The sequence below is a fragment of the Sus scrofa genome, chromosome 7 (assembly GCF_054392235.1).
Source record: "Sus scrofa isolate SSC_HxYL_T2T_F1_AM1 chromosome 7, Sscrofa_HxYL_maternal_Yorkshire_Landrace_v2.0, whole genome shotgun sequence".
NCBI classification, from domain to species: Eukaryota; Metazoa; Chordata; class Mammalia; order Artiodactyla; family Suidae; genus Sus; species Sus scrofa.
Window position 1 is genome coordinate 42,201,871 of NC_139389.1, and position 25,414 is coordinate 42,227,284.

At 37.2% G+C, this 25,414-nt stretch overlaps 1 protein-coding gene across 6 annotated transcripts in view; it reads left to right on the forward strand.

Moving 5' to 3' along the window:
- ZFAND3 (zinc finger AN1-type containing 3) overlaps positions 1-25,414 on the forward strand; it is a 339,302-nt gene that overhangs the window by 246,368 nt on the left and 67,520 nt on the right. For all 6 annotated transcript variants that reach the window (XR_014810086.1, XM_084968025.1, XM_021099854.2 and 3 more), the window contains one exon: positions 8,805-8,987. Coding sequence is in view for 5 of the 6 variants with exons in the window: in XM_084968025.1 (XP_084824151.1) it covers positions 8,805-8,987 (183 nt within the window). In the remaining variant the exon portion in view is untranslated. The remainder of the gene's footprint in view (positions 1-8,804; positions 8,988-25,414) is intronic.

Sequence of the window (25,414 nt, forward strand, 5' to 3'; positions counted from 1 at the left end):
AGGGCTTAGGGAACACAAGGCAGGAGTCATTTATCATCAATAGGAAATACATATATGGTGTTCATGTATGTATGTTTACATACCAATGTGTACATATGTGTATATAAATACTTATGGGAGCTCCCATCGTGGCGCAGAGGAAAAGGATCTGACTAGGAATCATGAGGTTGCGGGTTCGATCTCTGGCCTCGCTCGGTGGGTTCAGGATCTGGCATTTCCGTGAGCTGTGGTGTAGGTTGCAGATGTGGCTTGGATCTGGTGTTGCTGTGGCTCTGGCGATGGCCGGCAGTTACAGCTCCGATTAAACCCTTAGCCTGGGAAAACCTCCATATGCCACAGGTGCGGCCCTAAAAACACAAAAAACAAAAATACATACATACATACATACATATATATGTATATTTTCAAAACTTGTATGAAGGTAATCAAGCAGTATCAAAATGGTTCTGATCAGTCTGTTTATTCAGAGATCAAAGAAGACAATCTGAATTTTAAAGAGGAGGAATCTGGCAGGGTAAAGGGTTTTTTTGTTTGTGTTTTCAAGAAGCTAGTAGAGATTACTCATGAAAGAAAATTTAAATGAACACAGCCACAATGAGTAGGTCACAGTTTTCTCCATAAGCTAGGATCCAAGGACAGTGCATTTTAAGGTTTTAATATTAATCAGTTCGTCCTTTGGTTCTTGGTAATTCTTGACTAAACCAGTTGGTTTTTGCTAAGGCTATTAACCTGGTTAATATTCAACTACTAGAATTCTGTTAAGGTTTTAATCAGAAGGTTAAAACTCTGGCTTATGAATTGGTTGGCTACTGCTAAAGACTTTATGGCTTTTTCTTTTTTATTTCTTTTTTTGGCTATGCTCACAGCATGTGAAAGTTCCCAGGCCAGGGATTGAACTTGCTGAATCCTTAATTTGCTGAGCCAACAGGAAACTCCCTAGCTTTTTAAAATAGGATATCTAAGGTTTGTGGTTGGGGTAGAAATGTGCAGTTTTTAAAAACTAGAAATGTGCTTATGAATGGAATCTATAGCCTATTGTGGAGATAAATTGGGTGAAAGGATGATGAAGAGAGGAAAAAGGACCATGTTCTATTCAAGGAGGCCTTTAAACAATGACTTGCATGAACCAAACTTTTGGGATATCAGAATTGAATTTTTATTTTTAACATTTCCACTTTAATTGGCTGCTTGAAACATAAAGCATTTTATGGTGTGAAATACCAAATTAAAGCTTCCAGTGGGAACATGGAGTTGTAATCTGTGATACAGAGTCAGATGGCGTTTGGAGCCTGGGAATGGAAATGTGGGACCCGGAAAAGTCACCCCTGCAAGCTGGGCTGTGGTTGCTCAGGGATGTGTGCTATAGTGGGATGTAGGATACTGGAATCCCACAAACTTCAGTCTCACAGCTGGGCTCCAGCATTTGTTAGGAGAGGGCAGGTCACCCAAACTTGCCAGCGCACCTCCCCCACCCCCCTGTTCTCTGCTGAAGTGTGAAGATGACATCCACCACCCACTTTATTTTGAGGATTAAATGAAAAAAATGAATGTGAGGTCTCTGGCAGAGTGCCTTGCACATACATGGCAATGTATGTTCCTCTTTCTCCTCCTGTTTAATTTTCTTTATACCCAGCTTTAGTGTCTGTAATAATGATATAGAAGCCTTATTACTGGCCGAATAGATTTAATGAATAAGTTAAATGGAAGTTGAATTTCTCTTCTCTCCTCATTGATTATGAAAATAGAAATTCATAGGTATTGAGCACTTTTAGAAACGCTAATAAACCAGATGATACTAGGAGTGCCCCCAGAGGCCCCTAAAATAGTTTGTGAAAGGTTTAAAATAACAATTGATAAAGTAATTAATTAATTAATTGCCTTCTTAGGGCTGCAAGTGCAGCATATGGAAGTTCCCAGGCTAGGGGTCGAATTGGAACTATAGCTGCTGGTCACAGCCACAGCAAGGCAGGATCCAAGCCGTGTATGCAACCTACACCACAGCTCATGACAAAGCTGGATCACTGACCCACTGAGTGAGGCCAGGGATTGAGCCTTAATCCCCATGGATACTAGTCAGGTCCACAACCTACTGTGCCATGATTACTTCGTGGGAATTCCCAATAAAATAATTTAAAATGTAATCCAGTCATATGATTATTAGAGAAATTTAAATCAAAACTACTATGAGGTACCACCTCACACCAGTCAGAATGGCCATCATTAATAAGCTCACAGATAACAAATGCTGGAGAGGATCTGGAGAAAAGGGAACCCTCCAGCACTGTTGGTGGGAATGTAAATTGGTACAACCACTATGGAAAACAGTATGGACGTACCTCAGAAAACTAAATATGGAACTATCATATGACCCAGCAACCCCATGCTTGGGCATATATCCAGATAAAACTTGCCTTGAAAAAGAGACATGCACCCATATGTTCATTGCAGCACTATGCACAATAGCCAAAACATGGAAACAACCTAAATGTCCATTGACAGATGAATAGATTAAGAAGATGTGGTATATATATATACAATGGAATACTACTCAGCCATCAAAAAGAACAAAATGATGCCATATGCAGCAACATGGATGGAACTAGAGATTCTCCTACTAAGTGAAGTAAGTCAGAAGGAGAAAGACAAATACCGTATGATATCATTTATATCCGAAATCTAATATAAGGTGCAAACGAACCTTTCCACAGGAAAGAAAGTCATGGACATGGAGAACAGACTTGTGGTTGCTGTGGAGGAGGAGGAGTGAGTGGGATGGATTGGGAATTTGGGGTAAATAGATGCAAACCATTGCCTTTGGAATGGATAAGCAATGAGATCCTGCTGTATAGCGCTGGGGACTATATCTAGTCACTTACGATGGAGCATGATAATGTGGGGGAAAAAGAACGTATACATGTATGTGTGACTGAGTTACCTTGCTGTACAATAGAAAATTGACAGAACACTGTAAATCAGCTATAATGGAAAAGATAAAAATCATTATAAAATAAAAATAAAACCATCCCAAAAAATTAAAAAAAAATTAATCCAGTGATGGTCGTTCTACAGAAAAACATTTGGCCACTTACTCATTCAGTTAACATTTATGGAGCACTGTTTTTGTCCCAGGACTGTATAATGTGGGAGACTGACAAGTGAACAGATGATTCTTCCACACCATAGTAAGTCCTGGGCTCTGAGAAATCACAAGGTGTTGTGCCAGGAGAACTGGACAGTTATGCCAAATGTTTTGAAAATGTGCATCCTCTTTTTCTTAGTTGATCTATGTCTAGCAATATAACCTAAGGAAATTTAATGAAATTTTCCTTATAGTGGTGGAAGTTATACTGGAAATTTATAACAAAAATGAATTAGTTTAATTTCTATATTGTAAATTTATGTACCCGTCAGTGATCACACAGATCTGTAAGTGGCAAAGAAAAAAATATTCATGTTATATTTCTAAGAGCAAAAAGTAGGCTTCTAAAGAGTGTTTAAAAAAATAATTTTAAAGAAAGTTTAATGAAATCCTTTCCAAATCACTTGTGTGTATTCTCTGCCTTGAAGAAATTATTCAAATAGACGTAGTTAATGGTCATAATCTGGAAGTGAGATGGGAGTTTAAAATAAGCATTTTGCCAAATGTATATAGTACACCTGAGAGACAAACTATTGATGTGTGTGTGCTTGTGTGTGTGTGTGTATAAAGGGGAGTTTGGAGTAATGACTAGATTACTAGTAAGTCTGCCCAGGTGAGTGAGCTTGTCAGGAGAGCAGGGTGGTATGCTTTTCCAGTGCTCCCAGTCTTTTGAGGTACCCTTTATAATAAGAGGATTGACCTGGAGAAAAATATATCCAGTGAATGTGTCAACCGCAGATTTATAAAGGAAGACATCAAGAAACATGGCAAATATGTGCTGGAGATTGTATAGTTGGGACCCAGTGATTGTCTTTAGACACAAACATCATATAACCTCAAAGGGTTATTGTGCCTGAGTAAATGAGTCTGTGTGTATGTGTCTGTCTGGAGGCATTGGCGCTTGTGTTAAATGGTACAATGATGACTCACTTTCAGTTCTTTTAGGGCCAAAGAACATTTCCAGTTAAATGGTAGAGAGGTGATTATAGGAGAGACACAGTGATTATTGACATAGGAGAGCTAATGAGATGACATGATATAAAAAAGAAGCATCATCGTTGCAGTCTTTTTATTCCACTTACATAGTACCTTTTTCTCTGAAGGTGCTATACAAATAACATTGAGATAATAAGTCATTATAAATGTCAAAACACTGGAGAATAAGAAAGTGACTAGGAGAAATAAATACACAGAAGCTGTAGAGGCTTTAGATCACTGGTGGGAAGAGCAGGTTAGTGATTGGCTAAATCCATTGCATTCACAATTGATGTTGTAAATGGGTGGGAGCTTGGCATTGAGGTCTTTTCCTAGGGCCAGTGTCTAGTGCTCACCATTCTATATCCTGTAGTTGCGATTGAAGATGATAGATTTTCATGTTGGATGGACCTGTATTTAAATCTTAATCCTGCTCATTATACTTACTAGCTGTTAACCTGGAACTAATTACCTAAATTTTCTGGAGTTCCCGTTGTGGCGCAGCAGAAACGAATCTGACTAGGAACCATGAGGTTGCGGGTTTGATCCCTGGCCTTGCTCAGTGGGTTAAGGATCCAGTGTTACCTTGAGCTGTGGTGTAGGTCGCAGATGCATCTCGGATGTGGTGTTGCTGCGGCTCTGGAGTAGGCTGGCAGCTACATCTCCAGTTAGACCCCTAGCCTGGGAACCTCCGCATACCATGGTTGTGGCCCTAAAAGGAGAAAAAGACAAAATAAATAAATTTTCTGAGCCTCAGTTTCTTCACCAATAAAGTGGTGGTAATTATATCTCCCATGTTAGGGTTGTTCAGAGGATTTAAGTAAGTGGGTTAAATACATGAAACCTTTAGTTCAGTGCCTGGCACACGGTGAATGCAACGTAAGTGCTAGCTATTCTTTTTTTTTTTTTTTTGCTTTTTAGGGCCGCACCCTCGGCATACGGAGATTCCCAGGCTGGGGGTCAAATCCGAACTATAGCTGCTGGCCTACACCACATCCTCAGCAACGTGGGATCCGAGCTGTGTCTGTGACCTATACCACAGCTCAGGGCTCACGGCAGTGCCAGTGATTGAACCTACAATCTCATGGTTGCTGGTCGGATTTGTTTCTGCTTAGCCACAATGGGAACTCCAAGTACTATTCTTATGTTCAGAATAGGTCAGAATAGTGATTCAGAAATAGCAGCAATAGCTTCTCTCTGGTTCAAAGGATAAGGCAATATGGGATTTGTAGACTAGCTTTAGATTTTAAAAAATGAAGCATAGGAGTTCTCTTGTGACAACCAATGGTTATCTATCTGGCATTGTCATTGCAGCCGCTTGGGTTGCTGCTGTGGCATAAGTTCCATCCTTGGCCCAGAATTTATGCATGCTATGGGTGTGGCCAAAAATTATCAAATTTAAAATTAACATACAGAGACTATACATAATAAACAGTCATATACCTACCACAAGCTTTAAGAAATTTAAAAAATTAGAGATAGAATTGAAGATCCTGTTCCTTCCTCCCATGCCTAGATAACTACTATCCTGAATTTGTTGTATTATTTCCACATACATTTTTATATTATAACTATGTAGCCATAAAAATGTGTTGTTGCATATTTAAATTTTTATATAAATATTGTTAGACTGTATATATTTTCTGTAGCTTGATTTTTTTTCTTTCAACATGGTTTTTGAGATTATTCTCTTATAGCTTCATTCATTCATTAACTGCCACAAAGCATTCCATTATATGAATGAATGATAATTTTAATCTCTTGTCTGTTAACGGACATTTCCTATAATTTTGAATATTTGTGCGTAGCTCTCACTTCATATTGCCCTCCCTTAATCTTAGTGGTAACCACACTCCTGTATTGTTTAGACGTATGTATTCCTAAATAATACATTAGTTGAATTTTGCCTGTTTTTAAGGTTTATGTAGGACACTCTTACTATTTTAGTGATCTTTAAGTTCTACAGTATGATTTTGAGATTTATTCGTGTTGATGTGTAGGGCAGTAGTTGTTTTCACTATGTACATTTGTCCATTATTTGAATGTATTATAATTTGTGAATCTTTAGGTTGCTTTTGACTTTTTACTATTACAAACAATGTATAATTAACATCCTTACACTTGTGTGTTGAGTTTCTCTCAGGCATATACCTAGTAATGAAATGACTGGGATATAGGTAATTAATGTGCATCTTTAGCTTTACTTGATATTGATAAATAGTAATTACATTATCTTTTAAATATACCTATTTTCTGATTTCTAATTTGACCCATGAGTTTAAAGTGTATTTCAAAATTTTCCAAATATATAGAATTTTTGTTACCATGTTTTTTTTTTTTTTTTTTTTGTCTTTTTGCTATTTATTGGGCCGCTCCTGCGGCATATGGAGGTTTTCAGGCTAGGGGTCGAATCGGTTCTGCAGCTCCTGGCCTGTGCCAGAGCCACAGCAACGCTGGATCCAAGCCGCGTCTGCAACCTACACCACAGCTCATGGCAATACCGGATTGTTAATCCACTGAGCAAGGGCAGGGACCGAACCCGCAACCTCATGGTTCCCAGTCAGATTCGTTAACCACTGTGCCACGAAGGGAACTCCTGTTACCAATTTTTAATTTAATTGCTCTATGGTCAGTTAATAATCTGTATCTTACTAATTCTTTGGTATCTGTTGAGACTTTTGCGTTATAGCCTAATGTGTGGTCATAGTTTATCCAGGTTTCAGGCCATTTTTGTAAATATTGCACGTGTGTTTGAAAATAATTCATTATCTAATTGTCATTTTCCCATAGATACATTTTTTTTGCTTGACATATTTTGAGGCTTTGTTATTGGGTGTATACAGATTTAGAATTGTTTTATGTTTCTGGTAATTTTTTTTTTTTTACTATTATATAATGATCCTTTATATCTCTAATAATGCTTTTTACTCTAAAGTCTGTGTCTCTCAGCAGTTCTGTAGCTATTACTGGCTTTTTTAATCATTTGTATTGCTGGTATTTTGTTTATATACTTTAAAATTTTCCTCTCATGTGTATGTTTTTAATATGTCTCTTGGAAACTGCATAAAAAATAAGACTTTGTTTATTCGGTCTCAATTTTCTTTTTTAGTTTTCTGTTCCTTCTTTAAATAATTTTTTTTTATTATAGTCGATGTACAGTGTTCTGTCAGTTTCTGCTGTACAAAGTAACCCAGTCATACACACACACACACATACACACACACACACACACACACACACACACACAGTATTTTTCTCAAGTCATCCCCCATCATGTACTCTCTGAAGAGACTGGACACAATTCCCTGTTTTATACAGTAGGACCCCATTGCCCATCCAGTCTAAGTGTAATAGTTTGTGTCTACTAACCTGAAACTCCCAGTCCATACCACTCTCTCCCCACTCCTCTTTGGCAACCACAGGTCTGTTCTCCATGTCTGTGAATCTGTTTCTCTTTTGTAGATAGGTTCATTTGTGCTATATTTTAGATTCCACATATAAAGTGATATTATATGGTATTTGTCTTTTTCTTTCTTCCTTACTTAGTATGAGAATCTCTAGTTGCATCCATATTGCTGCAAATGACATTAATTCATTCTTTTTATGGCTGAGTAGTATTCCACTGTATATATATGTACAACAACCTCTTAATCCATTCATCTGTTGATGGACATTTAGGTTATTTTCATGTCTTGGCTATTGTGAACAGTGCTGTTGTGAACATATGGTGCATGTATCTTTTTGAATTGTAGTTTTGTCTGGATTTATGCCCAGGAGTGGGACTGCAGGATCATATGGTAGCTCTATATTTAGTTTTCTGAGGAACCTTCATAGTGTGCCAATACTGTACCAATTTACATTCCCAACAACAGTGTGGGGAGAGTTCTCTTTTCTCCAGAATTTGTAGAGTTATTAATAATGGCCATTCTGACCAGTGCGAGGTGGTACCTCATTGTAGTTTTGATTTGCATTACTCTAATAATTAGTGATGTTGAGCATTAATTTTCTTTTTACCTGCTAAGTTTAGTCTCTTTACTTATTACTACTATTGATGTATTTATTCTTATTTCTGCCATCTTACTGTGTTTTTCTATTTTCCCTTTTTTCTCTTCTGTTTTTTTTTCCTTCTTACCTGTATTGGTTTGCACAACTTTTCTTTATTCCTTTTACCTCTGATTACCCCCCCCCCCCAAATTTTAACGTGCATTTGGCTTTGCAAAGTCTTACATTAGGAGTTCCCGTCGTGGCGCAGTGGTTAACGAATCCGACTAGGAACCATGAGGTTGCGGGTTCGATCCCTGCCCTTGCTCAGTGGGTTAACGATCCGGCGTTGCCGTGAGCTGTGGTGTAGGTTGCAGACGCGGCTCGGATCCCGCGTTGCTGTGGCTCTGGCGTAGGCCGGTGGCTACAGCTCCGATTCAACCCCTAGCCTGGGAACCTCCATATGCCGCGGGAGCGGCCCAAGAAATAGCAACAACAACAACAACAACAACAACAAAAAGTCTTACATTAAAATCAGCATGTCTCCCATTCATCTGAAATCTTTAACTCAGTTACCCTCCGCCAAGCATATGTTTTTGACCAATATTTTACTTCCACTTGTTGTAATTTTTATATTAACTTTCATTGTTTTCTAATACCCAAGGTGATTATGAACTCTTAAGCTGGTTTTCTCACTTCTTCTCTTCAGATTTTCAAAAGAAACAACCAGACGATGATTCCACTCCAAGTACAAGTAACAGCCAATCAGATTTGTTTTCTGAAGAGACCACCAGTGACAACAACAATACCTCGATAACCACACCAACTCTTAGTTCCAGCCAGCAACCGCTTCCGACAGAACTGAATGTAACTTCACCAAGTAAAGAGGAGTGTAAGTACCCAGATCCTGTGAACTGGTAGAGAAAGCAGCCTGAGAATCATGAGTTCCTCATGAGGTAATGGCTCATTCCAGAAAAAGGATAGCAGCTCTTTTAATTCAGCATTAAGTGTGGACATCTAGCCCCAAGTAAGCAAGATAGAGAATGTTTTAGTCTTCCACCGAGCTTGAGTTTCTTAAAAGATAGCCTTTTATGTTAACTGTCAAGGCACATGAGGTTTTGAACCAGTCTAGGGCAGTTGTTCCCAGCTCTGGCTGTAAATTAGAATCCACTGGGGATTTAAAAAAAAATTTTTTAATCTTCACTATCGTTCCCTGAGTCTAATTTAATTGATCTGGAGGGATCAGATCAATGATCTGTTCTTTTTAATTCTTCAGAAAATTCTAATGTGTGGCAAGAATTGAGAACCACTGGTCTGGGGAACTTACCCTGATTTAAGCACCTTGGATTGAAGCCTTACTTCTGCCACTAACTGAGCCTTGAATGTTTCTAGGCAGTTAACCAAGATAACACTGTAAACACTTCATAGAACATTGAGTATTTGAAGGGAGGAGGAAATGGTCTCTGTTACTTTTCTGTGAGTCCTCAGTGGTAGGTAGGATATTATGATCATATATATGATATGGAAGTCCACTGTTCACTTAATCTTTATAATGCTATAACCATTTCCTTTAGGATACAACTATAACTGACAGAGTTGGTTGAAAATTATAGTGTTGTTACGACATAGCAGTTTTAACCTTTTAGAAGCTTTACTTAACAGGTTGAAATTTGGTGTTTCAAATTTAATGAATATCTAGAAACCCTTAGAATGTGATAGGCTAGAATGTTCTATCTACTAACTTTGGAAAAGATTAGTAGAGAACAGATATTTATCTAAACCTAAACCACTGTACTAGATAAAATGAGAATATAAAAGTAAAACAGTCCCTGTAAAGTAAAAAAAGGCCATAGTCCATATTCTCAAAGAATTTACTATTTAGGAGATGAAATTAAATATCATTGGTTTTCAACCAGGTGTGATTTTGCCTCTCTTGCTCCCTTCAATGCTGTGAACATCCTGCACTGTATCAGACAGCCCTCTACAACAGGGAATTACCCAGCCTGATATGTCCATTACACCAAGGTTTAGAAACCCTGATACATGGTTATGTGCACCCATTTTAATGGTCCTTCTTATGTATTAAAGACATTGACTGCTGAAGGAAGGGTGTTGGTTTACTGGAAAAAGTGGTGTTGACAACAGTGTTGCAAAAAAATTATGCTGGAATAACATCGAAGTGAGAGAATTTTTAAAATACTGTAACCTATTGTATAGAGATCTAGGGGAAGGTGTAGAAATGAAGAGGAGGAAAACGAGAGTAGTAATGATAATGTTGAGGCAATAGGTTTTGCTTTGTTTTAAAAAAAACTATCTGGGCTTATGCACTTATTTAGGAATTGATGAAAGCTATGGCCCTGTTAGAAAAATAACCTACCATCCATTTATACTCAATTTTGAATAAAATTTTTCTAAAGCTCTCTGTGGTTACAAACTCCTAGTCTAAGGGAAAGGCTGGAGCTGGTTAGGATCTCATCTTATGGAATTGCATCTGAAGGATCTGCACATACAGGATCAGGCCACAGGAAAACAGCTTGAGCAGCCCAAATAGGACAGAGACTGAGATAACAGCTGCCTTTTATTGAGTTACTTTATGTGCAAGACATTGTCTTTATGTTTCTCTTTTATTCCTCATGACAACTCATTGAGGTGTAAATACTGTCATTATCAGGCACAAGGAGATCAGGTAATTTGCCTCTGGTAGCAAACTAATAGATATCAGAACCAGGACTCAAATTCAGGCATCTGGCTTCAGAATCCATGCTTTTAATCATTTAATTCCCAGTGTGAAATATAACTGCCACAGAGAATAGAAAAAATTCATGTTGGCAAGGTTAGCACTTTCTTTCTCTGTTATTAAGGTATGTGGAGACTCAAATTATTGAGTTAGGCTGATTGTCAGGTGCACTTTAAGTACATAAAGCGGGGAGGTCTTGCTTCATGACAAAATTCCATCTTCATAACCCTTTTCTCCTCCTGGCCTGGGCTTTGATCTGTCCTAGCTCTGGAGCCCCTGGAACACAACACTTCTGTGTTTCCATAACTTGCCATTCCAGGCTGCTGTAGACTGCCGAGTTTTTTCTTTTGGTATGTAAATAAATACTTTCAGTCTGATTAAGCATGTGTCCTTCTACTAGTTTCAGATCCATTCTTTCTGGTGACATCACTACCTTCAACCATTATGTGTTTAACTCTTGAGGTGAAACTCTTAGAAGCTAATCTCACTTCCTGATTCTTATGGAACTCATTATTGTAAACCATTCTAAAATGTGATCTAATCTGAGCTATCTGTAGTGATGACATAAGTGTTCAACCTGGGCACTTTGAGTTGGAGCTCAGGAGAGAGAAGTCAGGGTTGTCTTCATCCTTGTGCAGATGATGGGCAAAGCCCTTAGGGGTTAAATGAGATTGTCAAGGGTAGGAACAAAGAAAAGCAGTGAGCTTGGAACCTTGAGAAAAACCAAAACAGAGGAGGCAACTGAAGAGGACAGAAAAGAGGCAAGAATGTTAGTGGGCAAGATCACAAAAGTCAAGGAACAAATTTCAACTTACATTATGGACTTTATTAATAATGAAAATGTTCACTCATATATGAAGTGTTTGGCTATATTCTAAGCACTCTTCTAAGCTCATTACATGTACTAACGTTTAATTTTCACAATACCCCAGAAGGTGGGTGCTTTTATTAGCCCCATTTTTATAGATGAGGAAGTTGAAGCATGGAATGGTTCCGTAACTTCTGCCCAGGGTTCAGCCCACCTGCTTCAGTGTAGCTCATGTTCCAGCCCACCAGTTTGGCTCCAGAGCCTGTGCTTTCAACCACTATAGCGTATTGCCTCAACACTCTGAAAGTGCTGCAGAAAACCAAACTGACGAGATATTTGGATTTGGTGCTCATATGATTTATTACTGAAATAAACTATTTAATAAACTATTTCAGTGGTTTGTATATTCACTTAGCAGTCTTAGCTCAATAGCACTAGGTTAAATGCTGGATACAGAATTGAATAAAATTGGGTCTCTATCGTTTTCAATACATGTGTCTCTCCTTGAGATTTTGGCTTGTTCTTCAAAATAGGTAGGTGCATAAGAATTTTAAGGTGAAAGGGAGGCACTAGGAAGAACGGTGGTCAATAAGCATGTCATTTGCAAAGGCTTTCTTAGGTGGGTTTTGCTACCTCAGCTAGATTGAAAACTGTGCTAGAGTGAGATGTGTGCCTGGTCTGTGGGTGGGGCATTAAAGCCAATAAGTTAGGTGTATTGTAAATCAACAGGAGATAAAGTGATTGCCAAGTATCAATTGAAGACCCATGTGAGATTAGTTAGGCTGGTCCGTTGACACCTTGCAGATTTCTTCCACCATGACCTAAGAGAAGAAAGGTAGAGGAAGAGCCAGCAAGGGATTGCTTATATTAATCCTACAGCATCTTTAAGAGACCAGAATTTCATCTGTTGCTCCTTCTTAGCTTCCCTTAGAGAGTTATAGAGAAGTAGGGTGTGGAAATTGCTGGGAAATGGGTTTGGGATTCCAAATTCAAGTGTTACATAATGTGTAAACTAGACAGTAGTTGTGGATCCATTATTGGGTGGAACCAGCAGTACTGTGTCTTCTTTGGGGCTTGTGGAAGGTTTTACTCTTTTCCTAATAATCAAGAGAATGAATGTCGCTTACACCTGCTTTCTACTTTTTGCTGTTAAATTCGCATAAGAACAGAAGGGTGGAGAGAGTCTGGGTGCATTAATGCTATTTTGAAAAACTGCAATTAGAGTAAGAACTATTAACGAGAGTATGTAAAGCAGAAAATAGGACAAAATTTTATCTGAAAGAATTTCTTAAAATACCTTGACTGAAGGTCAAATAAAGCAGATACTTAAAAGCTTCAAGTGGTATTTCTTTGAACATACACGTGTCTCTTCTTATCCCATCTTATGTGTATCTGCAAAAGAATCTGTGGAACTTTAACTGTAAGAACCGCTTTCAAGAGTAAACAACATTCTAATAGTGACCAATGGACTTGTCATAACATGTAAATGCTATAAATATGGTCATAGCTATCATCAGAGTACTTATTAAGTAGCACTGTTCTACATGCTTAGCTGTATTAACCTGCTTCACAAACTTCATAATACCCTGTAAGTGGGTACTGTTACCATATCTGTTTCACAGAGGTGGAAATGGGGGCACAGGATGACTCTATCTTGCAGATCACAGAGCAGTCTGGCTTTCCAGTATCAATCTATAGCTGCCGTCTCTGCAGTGATTTATAGTGTAAAGGATGTTGCATGCAAATAAAGTCAGAGGAAAGAGTGTTGTGCGAACACTTAAAAAGAACAAAATAATACACATTTCTTAATGCTTTTGCTGCTACCTGTTTATTCTCCCAATTTCCAGGTTTTTCATAAGGGGGTGAGGTGTGATTTATACTTTGTTTCTTGAGCCAACTTTTGAAGAAAGAAAGCACAGTGTCAGGTTGTGGATAGAATACCAGACCTTGTTTGTTGTTTTGTTGTGATTTTCAGATGGGCAGATGACTGATCACCTTTATTCAGAGTCTTAATCAGATTGGACATTAAAATAATTTTTTAAAAATTCTCTTTTCTCTATGTCTTCTATAAATCAGATTTCTTATTGTGATCTTAAGGGCCTGGGCATTCCTTCATATGACTTGTTTGGGAGCCTTAGGATGTGCAGGCCTACTTAGGTTTTGTGTTTTTTGTGGTTTTTTTTTTTGTTGTTGTTGTTGTTTTTTGTTTTTGTTTTTGTTTTTGGATTTTTAGCCAGTCCCACTACATATTGGAATGAAGTTAAGGTGTTGGTGGAGAGTTGGCTGGTCTGCTGCTTTCTAGGCAGGAGAGGAAAGGATCCAATGCCCACTACTAGGAAAGAGTAATGCAAGAAGTGAGCTTGTTTGCAAATATTGTGACATTTTAATATAGCAGTCAGAGAGGGCCCACCTCATACAGAACACTCTTCTGTGCTCAGTAGAGGCACATACACAGAATTAAACAGCAACCAAAACTTATATAAAACAGTACAAGAGAAATTGGCAAAACATAACCCATGGGCCAAATTGGTCCATCACCTGTTTTTGTATGGCCCATGAGCTAAGAATGATTTTAAATGAAGAAAATCAGAAGAACAGTAATTTTACAACATGTGAAAATTATTTGAAATTCAAATTCCAGTGTTCATAAGTCAATTTCTATTGAACACAGCCATTCTCATTCATTTATGTGTTGCCTGTGACTGCTTCTGCATGATAACAGCAGAATTGGGCAGTTGCTACAGAGACCCAGTGGTCCTTTTCAGAGAAAGTTTGTCAAGCTCAATTTTACAAAACACTTTGACAAACATTGTTTTTCTGGGCTCATCCTGACAATGTGCAACACAGGTGGGGCAGATAGGCGCCGCCTTATTTTGCAGATGATGAATGGGTTTGCATGGTGACCTGCTTTGAATCACCTGACAGAGCTACAACTCAGTTCTAGGCAATATTTTATCTGTAATGCTCAATTTTTTTTCCTGTTCTTCACTACATCTACCTAAGAGATGCTTTTGTTGTAGCCAAAATAAAATATACAGAAAAACTGAGAACATTACTAACTGGAATGTTAGTGAAGACTTTCAGTGAATAAAAAGCTTCATTGCCAAGTGCTGGCTGGATTTTCCTTTAATATGACAGTGATTCCCAAAATAGAAATTTGAGAGCAATTTGGTTAAATTAATTTGGTTGAACAAAGAGATTTCCATTGTTTCCTTGGAAACTGGTTCCTGGGGATATCCTAACTTCCTCAGGCATTTAAAAAGTAAAATGGTGGTGTGTTTTAACACATTTCCTCGCTTAAATGTCCTTGGGTCTTTGAACATGCATTGGGCTTCATTGGCTGCCCATTGCTGCTTCATCCCTGTCTGACAGATCTGTCCCTTGAAAAATTAATATCACTGCCACCAAGTGGCTGAACTTTGTTTTTACCAATTAAATTCATAATAATCTCTATCTCTAAATGAAACTAGTTTTCCCTTTTCAGACTGTGCCTACTTGAAGACCAAATATTGGGCAAAACAGGCTGACTTATTCTAGTAGAACATTTAGAAAATATTACCAATTAAAAAATATTTTATGACTTCCTGCTGGGCTGGTTTTAAGTGAAATATGGTGAGGAGATTTATTTACAGTTCTCTCTGTATGTGTCTTTCTCTTCCTTTTTCTCTAATGAAGCTTGGAGCATCAGGCCGTTTATCAGAGATAATTATACAACAGATGGAGCTTTTCTGATGTATAATAGTCTCAAAGTGGAAGATTCTTTCCGTAATGAAGAATGCCGAAACTTTAAATGTCTCTTTTGATTTTAATTTAAAGGGTTTTTTTTTTTTCCAGTGCATTTATTTATCTTGAAGCTGGTTCTGTAAAGCATGCTGTTTTATTAGGGCTGTGTTCTAAAAAGATTGATACTTTGCAGTACAGTATGATAATGTATAGTTGTATGCTATATTGTATTGATTCACCAGGAATCAATGAATAGGATCATTAAATGCATCCTTATCAAAATGGAAAAGAGCTTGAGCAGTTTAGCAGTGTTTTCTTATGGAAATTATTTCTATTCCACAATGTTTAAGCACTTGTTCAGGCACTTAAGGTGTCTTCCGATCTTTTTTTTTTTTCTTTTTTTGGTCAAAATAGAGTTAAAATTAAAAGCAAAAACCATGATTTTTTTATATTATTCTTTGCTGGCTTTTTTTCTTCTTAAGTTTTAATTCTCTTTTAAGTATACAAGTAAAGCAAAGACATACAGGTTTATATAGAATAAGAGGTGAAAATACTCATTTAATGTCTCTACCCCACCAAATTCCAGCTCTTTGCTAAGATAACCACTATTTATTCATTTTGTATTATATATATTCTTTATCTATACAGTTATGTACATGTTTACATAAATATACAAATGAGAGCACACTGTACCTACTGTTGTGTAACTTGCTTTTTTATTTAACAATATAGAGATCTTTCTAGGTCAGCACATAGAGGTCAGCCTAATTCTTTTTAAACTGCTGTGTATTATTATTATTTTCTCTTTTCTTTTGAAGCTATTTCTGATATTTCACTACTGTAAACACATAATTAAACATTTTTATATATAAATAATGGTACATACATGGTTTTTTTATGATAAATACGTGGAAGAGGAACTAACAAGTCAGAATATATTTAAAATTTTGATGTACACTGCCAAATTAATTTCCAAAATGACATTACTACTGTACTCTTCTGTATCTCTTTATTTGAGTGATCTTTTTTTCCCCCCATACTTTTACCAGTGTTAGATGTTCTTTTTGTTGGAGTGGGGGGAGCACCAGGCAAAATAAAAGCTCCTTCTAACATGCATTTTCCTGACATCTCAAGATAGTGAGATAGTGAGCACAGTTACATATGTTTATTAGCTATTTATGTCTCCAGTGATTTCCCTATTTGTATTCTTTGCTTATTTGTTTTTTTATTAGCATCTTTTTCTTACTGATTTGTAGGAGCTCCTTTCATATTCTGGATAATAAATCTTTGTTACATATCTTGCAGATACTTTCTCCTGGTTTGTCACTTTTAATTTTGATTTGGGTGCCTTACTTACATTCCATTAGAACATTTACAAACTATAAAATTCAAAAGACTTGGTCTTTTGACTTCTAGATTTGTATTTCAGAGTGCTTTCTCCCTCACAGGGTTATAAAAATATTTTTCTATAAGTTTTATAGTTTATATTCAGCTTTTGACTCCATCTGGAATTTATTTCGAATGTGAAATGAGGTATAGGGGTTTACTTTTATTATCTTTCCAGATGGGTAACCAGTTATCTCAAACCTGGTTTAAAATTCCATTATTATTATTATATAAACATAAATCTGTTTTTAGACTCTTATTTTGTTCCATTGGTCTAATTATATATTCCTGAGACTGGAAGGTAACTTTGTGCTGTGTATTGATATCTGATAGAGCTAGTTCCCCCTTAGATTACCTTTTTCTAAATTTTGTTGGCTGTTTTTTTAGTATTTTCTTTTCTTGGTAAATCTCATCGAATTCTATTAAAAATTACAGCGTGATTGTAGATTGGGATTACATTGAATATATAGCTTTATATTTTCCATTACTAACTCTGATCCTACTTCTCATTTCTTTTCTTTTTTTTTTTTTTTGTCTTTTTGCCATTTCTAGGGCTGCTCCTTCGGCATATGGAGGTTCATAGGCTAGGGGTCAAATTGGAGCTGTAGCTGCCTGCCTACGCCAGAGCCACAGCAATGCGGGATCAGAGCCGCATCTTCAACCTACACCACAGCTCATGGCAACACCGGATCCTTAACCCACTGAGGAAGGCCAGGGATCAGACCTGCAACCTCATGGTTCCTAGTCGGATCCGTTAACCCCTGAGCCACGACGGGAACTCCCAACTTCTCATTTCTAATACATGTGAAATATATTAGTATTTTACACATAAATATAGTATTTTCTATAGGTTTATTATCAATATTATTTACTAAGAGACTTTATTTATAGTTTGCTTTTTTTTTTTTTTTGCCACACCCTCAGCATATGGAAGTTCCTGGGCCAGGGATTGAATCAGAGCTATAGCTGTGACCTACGCCACAGCTGAGGCAATGCTGGATCCTTAACCTGCAGTGACACAGTGGGAACTCCCTAAGTTATTTTTAATCAGAGGAATGTTGAATTTTATAAAATGTTTTCAGCTTCTATTGAAATGATCATATAGATTTCTCCTTTAATGTGTACTCTCTTAATTTAATAGACTTCCAATGTTAAACTGTCTTTGCATTCCTTGAATAAACTTTATTCTTTCAGTATGATTTGATTTTAAAATTTGTACCTTTTAAATAAGTGAATTAACTGTATGTATGTGTGTATTTATAGTGGTGGCATGATATTCCTGTCTAGCGTAGATATCAGCTTTCTATTAATTTCACAGAAAGATTTTCATCTTGCCTTGTGCCCCAACACAACTTTTTGTTCTGCCATTATGTATATATTCTTTGAAAGTGTGAAGAACGTACAAAACTGATTGGTCTGGTATTTGATATTGAACTGTTTATATTTTCTGCCTCGTTTAAAGTGAATTTTGGCATTTTGTATTATTATAAAAGCATGTTTCATTTGTATTTCTAAATTTATTGGAATAAAGTTAAATATAATGCTTTTATTGTAAAAATTTCTTCTATTGAAGGTGCTTTTTACAGTATTTTTCTACCAAGTACACAAACTAAATTTTATTCTTAACTGCTCTGATGTTGTTTATATTTCCTAATTTGTCTTTGTTTATGGTCTTCTAATGTTAGCTCAGTGGAAAAATATTAAAGCTCTAGGGGAAATTGTTACTGCCACCATTGTGCTTTCATAGGATTACAATCATAATCTTTAGACTGTTCTTCTGATTTTGTCCTAGTCCGTTAAACTTGTCAGATGAAGAAACTTGTCTCTCATTGGTATAATGTTAAACAAAAATGGAAATCATCTCATTTACCCCTCACGACCTATTTGATCATCCAGATTCTTAATTTTGTAGAAGACCTCCTTCCCCCATGTAATCTGGACCTCCTTGTATTTAATCTGCCTGTATTTCCTAGCACGAATGCCCAGCTCTGAACTAAACCAGATCCTTATTGTCCCCAGAAGAAACCATGGCAACTCACATCACCATGTTTATTCATGCTCTTGGAAGCCCTCCTCAGAACCCTTTCATCCACGCTTGCTTCCTCCCTGAACCTAATCGCATATTGTCTTGGTCACTACTCTGACTTGAGAATGTCATCCCCTCTGTAGTGATTGGAAGTTAACCCCCAAATTAGCAGTATTTTCATTTTATTCTACTTTGCTCTGTCCCAAAGCACCTAGCAAGACCATACACAGTAAATGCTTACTGATTTAAATGTCTAGAAAAGTTTACTAATGTTTTTGTGTTTTTTTGTTTTTGTTTTTTACTGTTGAGACCCTATTAATGTGTTTTGATACATTAATGAGAGGCTTCTCATTGCCTGAACCTCATTTTGAGCAGGTGCTTAATATTCTTTCATTATTTTTCCTGTGCCATTCAGTTTCCCTAACAGGTTTTGAAATTTCGTTGTCGGAGTTCCCATTGTGGCTCAGTGGTTAACGAATCTGACTAGGAACCATGAGGTTGTGGGTTCGATCCCTCCTTGCTCAGTGGGTTAAGGATCCGTTGTTGCCGGGAGCTGTGGTGTAGGTCACCGATGCGGCTTGGATCTAGCGTTGCTGTGGCTCTGGAGTAGGCTGGCCATGGGTGTGACCCTAGAAAAGACAAGAAAAAGAAATTTGGTTGTCTTGTGATGACAATTCATCTCTTTTATCAGAGCTTTTAGAATAATGAGAAACTTTCGTTGTTGTTTTAACTGTGCAAATAGCCACCTGCCTGTAGTGAAATATCAGTTTTTGCTCGTGGGTATACTTTTATCACCCGAATATCCCCCTTCAGGATTCTCTTTTGCAACAGAGAAGACTACCAAACTTTAAACACCTATTTTCGAAGATCCCTAAAGAAGTCTGCAAATCTGAAATGTTAGTTTCCTATAAAGATTTCCTCAGGCACTTATGAGATTATATGATTATTGATATTCCTCCTAGGTTCGGAAGCAGCAGCATCACTGCCCCCTCTTTGCAAATGCAGATTTTTTTATGTTCTTATTAAATGAAATGCTTTATACTTCGCTATGAAAATAAAGGTCACAGTGAACAACCACACTTTACATAGCTTTTAGCCTTTTGCAGTTGTCATACTGTTTTTATTTTGTATAGATGCAGGTAATAAGTGACACTGTACTGATTTTAAACTAAATCTAAGCTTTATTATGACAGAAGTGTTTGGCTGAAAAAAATCATAATAGGGGCATCTGTCTATTTGGGTGTGTTAGAAGTTGTTATTTTAAGCTTAATGCTAATGTATTTTAATGGTGTTTGTGAACTTCTCTGCAAAGTCAGAGCTACCCTTGCCAAAAAATGACTACCTATCACTGCACTTTGTGTTAATATATTCTGTTGCCTTATAAACCATTTCACTTTTTGATCTATCAAATATGTGTTTAGATTTAATAAACAAGAGGATGTCATGTTGGTGAGGAATTTTTAAAATTCCAAAATGTCAATTTTTCTTCTTAATTCAAATTGTGGCATTTTCAACTATTATTTGCCAAGAAAGATCCTATTAGTAAGATCTGCTAGTGTTCGCTTCTGTAAAACAAGGAGGTTTAACTAAGTTTCCTTTCAATCATTGCCACTTTGAGCATGTTGCCAACTGTGATACAGCTCCTTATAGGAGAGGCTCAGCAAAGGGTCAGGGACGAAGGGCACCTATGTTCAAAATTTGGCCTAAATAAGCCCGTTTTTCTATTTTTCTCTGGAGCCTCTTAAGAACATGCACAAGTCACTTCCCTTTCTGAGGAAGGCACTGCAGTCTTTCAGTTACTGACACAAAACAAGATTTAAGCAAACACTCTTGGTAGCTAAACTATGTCAGAAAATAAAAGCTCTTCTAATGCTGAGTCGTTTCTTCATTAATGTTGTTATGAGATTCATGCTTGTGTTGATGGTGAAATGCAAATATAGAAATTTGAGTTAAGCCTGCAAATAGTCAGAACTGAAGTCTAAATTGGAGAAGTGACAGCTCCTGATTTCATATCCATATTAAATATGCTTTGTCACAGAGAGAAACAAAAGTGACTGAAAATAGAACTGACTTCATTCGCCAGGTGATATTTGGACCTCTCAAAAAAGGATTCTTTCCAGATTTGAACCTCAAGATGGTAGCATCTTAGAATTTCAGGGTTATTTGCTTTTGGAATATTGGTGGTGTTTGCCAGCATATTAATATACAGCTCTGTTTTGGTTATAAGGGTTCTAGTGAGAGGTTGCATCTGAAAAACTGAAATCAAACAAATTTAACTGCTCGCTCAGAATCCTTTGAGTTCCAGGAAACATGTTTTTACTCTTCCTACCTAAGTAGCATAAATAAAATGTCCTGGGTTGAAATGATAACTGTAGAGTTTATTCCACTCTCAGTTTTGTTGAGAATGGGCAAACCTTTTACTACTATTTATACTAGTGCATTGATTGATCTCTGCAAAACTGGAATAAATTAGTTGGCATGTGAATAAAGTCCAGAGAGATTGGAAATTATAACCTGTTTTGTGCTATACCCGTGGTTCTCAAAGTGTAGCCTAAGAACCCCTAGAGGTCCCTAGGACCCATTCAGGAGGTTCCACAAGGTCCTTCCTTTTCTAATTATATGCCTGTGTGAGGGTGTTTTTTTTCTTCATATGCTTCATATAAGCAATATGTTCTAACAGATTGGATATAGATATGAAAATCCAGGTTTCTTCCATTAAGCCAGGCTGCTGTTCATTTTTTTTAAAAAAAGTTATAGTTGGAGTTCCAGTCGTGGCACAGTGGAAACAAATCTGACTGGGAACCGTGAGGTTGAGGGTTCAATCCCTGGCCTCACTCGGTGGGTTAAGGATCTGGTGTTGCTGTGAGCTGTGGTGTAGGTCACAGACACGGCTTGGATTCTGCATTGCTGTGGCTGTAGTGTAGGCTGGCAGCTGTAGCTCTGATTAGACCCCTGGCCTGCGAACCTCCATGTGCCGCAGTCGTGGTCCTAAAAAGACAAAAGACCAAAAAAAACCTTTTTTTTAAAGTTATAGTTATTTTTCATAAAACTGTATTTTTATGTTGACTTGTAATTATTTTCGTGATTTTTTAAATGAAGATTAATTTTTTTTCCAGTTTTAATTTCAGGTAAGGTATATCAATAGATACAACCCACATAAACAAAAGCTCTTTCATGTCCTTAATAATTTTTAAGTGTAAAAAAGTTCTGAAGACCAAAATGTTTTGAGAACTGCTGTGCTAGATTAACATGTAACATGTCGTGAAAATCATACTGTCTATTAATACTTTCATTTGCCTTCTGAACAGCCATGTATGTTCAATAATTGATTCTGGTCTGGATTGTTGTCATTATATTTTGAACACCTAGTGTGCTAGAGTACCAAGATGAGTAAGACTTTGCCACTAACCCTAAAGCTCATGCCATTAAAGTTGTTGCTGGGTCAGGAGAGAGTGTTTCTTCCAAAATGCATCCCTTGGCCCCAGTAGGGCTGTCCAGTAGAAGAGAGTCAGTGCTGGGCACATGGAAAGCAGTCCTGGTATCATTTTGCTTATATTTTGTTCCCTGGGGAAGGTGGTGTGGGAGAATTTTAAATTTTATTTCTGTTGAGCAAATAGGCTAATAAGCACACACATATACACACTAATATCTGCAGAGCTGCCCAGCTATAATTATTTAGAGGAGAAGGGATGGAATACTTACGAAATTTTGTTGAGAGGCCCTTAATGAACAAAACAGAGAGGTACCAGAAGCAGCTTCTTACTCACTTTGGAAATCCTCATGAATACCTTATTTAGATCTAAATGGTTTAGGAGATCAGGCAATGAGTTAGGATTCGAACTTCAGAGAGATTAACACTTAGATTCTGCAGCAAGCTTCATAAATGGTTTAATTTGGAAGTTTCATTTGGAGAAATGGGAAGGCTGGTATCTGGGCTGAAGATTTTCTGTAAACTTAGATCCCCTTTCATTATAACTTTATGTATCCTTGTTTTTAATCGATGGTGCTTTTCAAACTCAATTATGCAGACAGATTAGATGTGTCCTTTCTGATTAAAAGAGTTCATGAATTGCAGGTTTAGGGTAAAGTTGGAGGATAGGGTTTTCTTTTCTGAAGAGATGGCTTGTTTCTGGTGCATTCTGGTCTGTCCCTAATACTCATTTATTACCATTTACTATTTTATTCTCCTGGTGTGTGTTGAAGGTTTTTAAAGAAGAAATGTTCTACTGCTAAAGAAATGTAGATTCTTTGAATATTTTTAAAAGATAGTTTTGCATTCTTGATTTGGCCACACCAGAAAACAGTGTAGTTTATTTCATTTCACTATCTCCATTGCATAGATTTTTTTTTTCTTTTTTTTGTCTTTTTGCTTTTTTCTAGGGCCGCTCCCGTGGCATATGGAGGTTCCCAGGCTAGGGGTCTAATCAAAGCTGTACCTGCTGACCTACGCCACAGCCACAGCAACGTGGGATCCAGGCCACATCTGTGACCTACACCACAGCTCACGGCAACGCTAGGTCCTTAACCCACTGAGCAGGGATCGAGCCCGCAACCTCATGGTTCCTAGTCGGATTCGTTAACCACTGCGCCACAACGGGAACTCCTGCATAGATTTTTTTTAAAGATGCCTCAGCAGAAAGCACTTTCTAAGGTATTATGACTCTCTAGAGTGGAGGGAAAATTGTAGCTCTTAAATCTCTGATCCAAAGTCACCTTTTGAACAGCAAGCCTGGAAAAGTGAGATGTTGCAAAGATAAACAATGTACACATTATGATAGAGTGGAATTGACAAGCTGGTTAAAAAAGGATGATGCATTTCTAATTAGCCCACAGTGCCTTTAGTTGGAAATTAATTAGGTACTGTTATGTAAATGTCATGTTAATTAAGCAAGAATATTGAAGTGTTATAAATCTACAAAAAGAATGGCTATTTTTGTGTATTAATGTTTTACAGTTACCATGAAAGAGCTGGTAGTAGAATATTTGTTTGATTATTAAGCTTCTGGCAATTTTTAGCTGACTGACTCCTTGACAGTCCATTTTTCCTAATTGATGTGGCTTAGCACTTGGTGTAATTGCAGCCAATGAGGGCTAGTGGAACCAGGAGCCAAAAATAACCACTCATCATAGCTCTTTTAACAAAACTTTTCTGAGTAGAATGTTGGTCTCTATTTTCAAGGTTAAGGAGAAATGCTATTTTTCTGTGTTTATTCAGGCTTAGTTTTTGAGTGCCTAAGATGATTGCCAGCATAAATGCAGCTGCCCTCCACACCTGTGTTCTCTTCTTTCTCCAGAGTCGTAGTCTTCAACCAGTCAGTTGGATTGACTACTGCATTGCTAGCTCAGTGTTTTTTGACATGCTCAATAACTCTATAGAAGGCTGAAAAAGAGAATTTAAGGTTTCTGCCACTTTGGCTTGAAATGTGAATGTTGACAGTTGATAGGATTTTATTCAGTCCTTCTGGTTTTGCAGGTTACAGTGAAGTTAGTATGCAGATTTGACCTCTGTCTTCAACTTTACAGGGCTAAAATCAGTACTGATTCTCCTAAAAAAATCCACTACCCTATGGCAGAAGCTATAAAGATTTCTAGTTGTTGAGAATACAACTGAAGAATTTCATTTCATGGCTCTCATGTGGAATTGCAAATGTGATCCATAGTGCTGCATTATGTATGACACCTTTAATATAAGAATAGAAACATCCCTAGAAGACAAGATAGAGCATTCAGACTTAGTCACAAACCACAAGCTACCTCAGACATTATTTACTTGCAGATTTCAGACTCTGAATTGTTGAAACTTAAGAAAAAGTCCTGAATGTCATATCCAATGAAAGAAATGATAGTTATCAAAAATCTTCAGATAATGAAGAACCTTGAAAAAATTCACATATTCAGGTTTACTTTAGCAAAAGAAAGCAAAAGGCACTCATAGTGATTGGGTGAAAGTTCAGGTTGGCTAATCTTGAAATCATCTGGTTCAGAATTCCCGGAGAGTTGACATATTAAGTAAGGAACCTTACTTAGGATTTTATTTTTAATATTTAACAACCTCAAACTTATTGTTCCAAACTCACAGTTGCTGCTAATATAGGATAATGGGTAATGGTATCAATCATTCAATGCTTAGAAATGCATATATTTTCCCAACCTTGATCTCTCATTCATATACACACACATACACACACAGCCATCACTATATTCACTGGTAGAACCTGAACACAGGCATAAAGAAGCTTCTTTATCTTTCTCTGTCCACCCTGCTGCTTGGAAAGAAGAAGAAGAGAGGCCAAAAATAGGAGAGTTTACATATGCCAGCCCCTTTCTCAGGCATTAGCCAACTCCATTCCTTGATGGAACAGATGCCCTGACTTTGAACCTTACCATCAGCTCTCAAAATTACTTTGTTTGCTATACCCACGTGAGACTTGTATTGCATTTTTATTGTTGTGGACAAAAATCTGAAAAGGTTCCCCTTGAGTGGCCTTTAATTTCTTGCATTCATTTTAACAGAGTTGATTTGCAATTAATTGTGTAAGGGTAGATATTGTAATCTCCTGTGGCTACTGCTTTTATTTGAGAGTGTAGGAATTTTATATGACAGCACAATTAGTGTAGAATATATGTGCAGTGCTCATG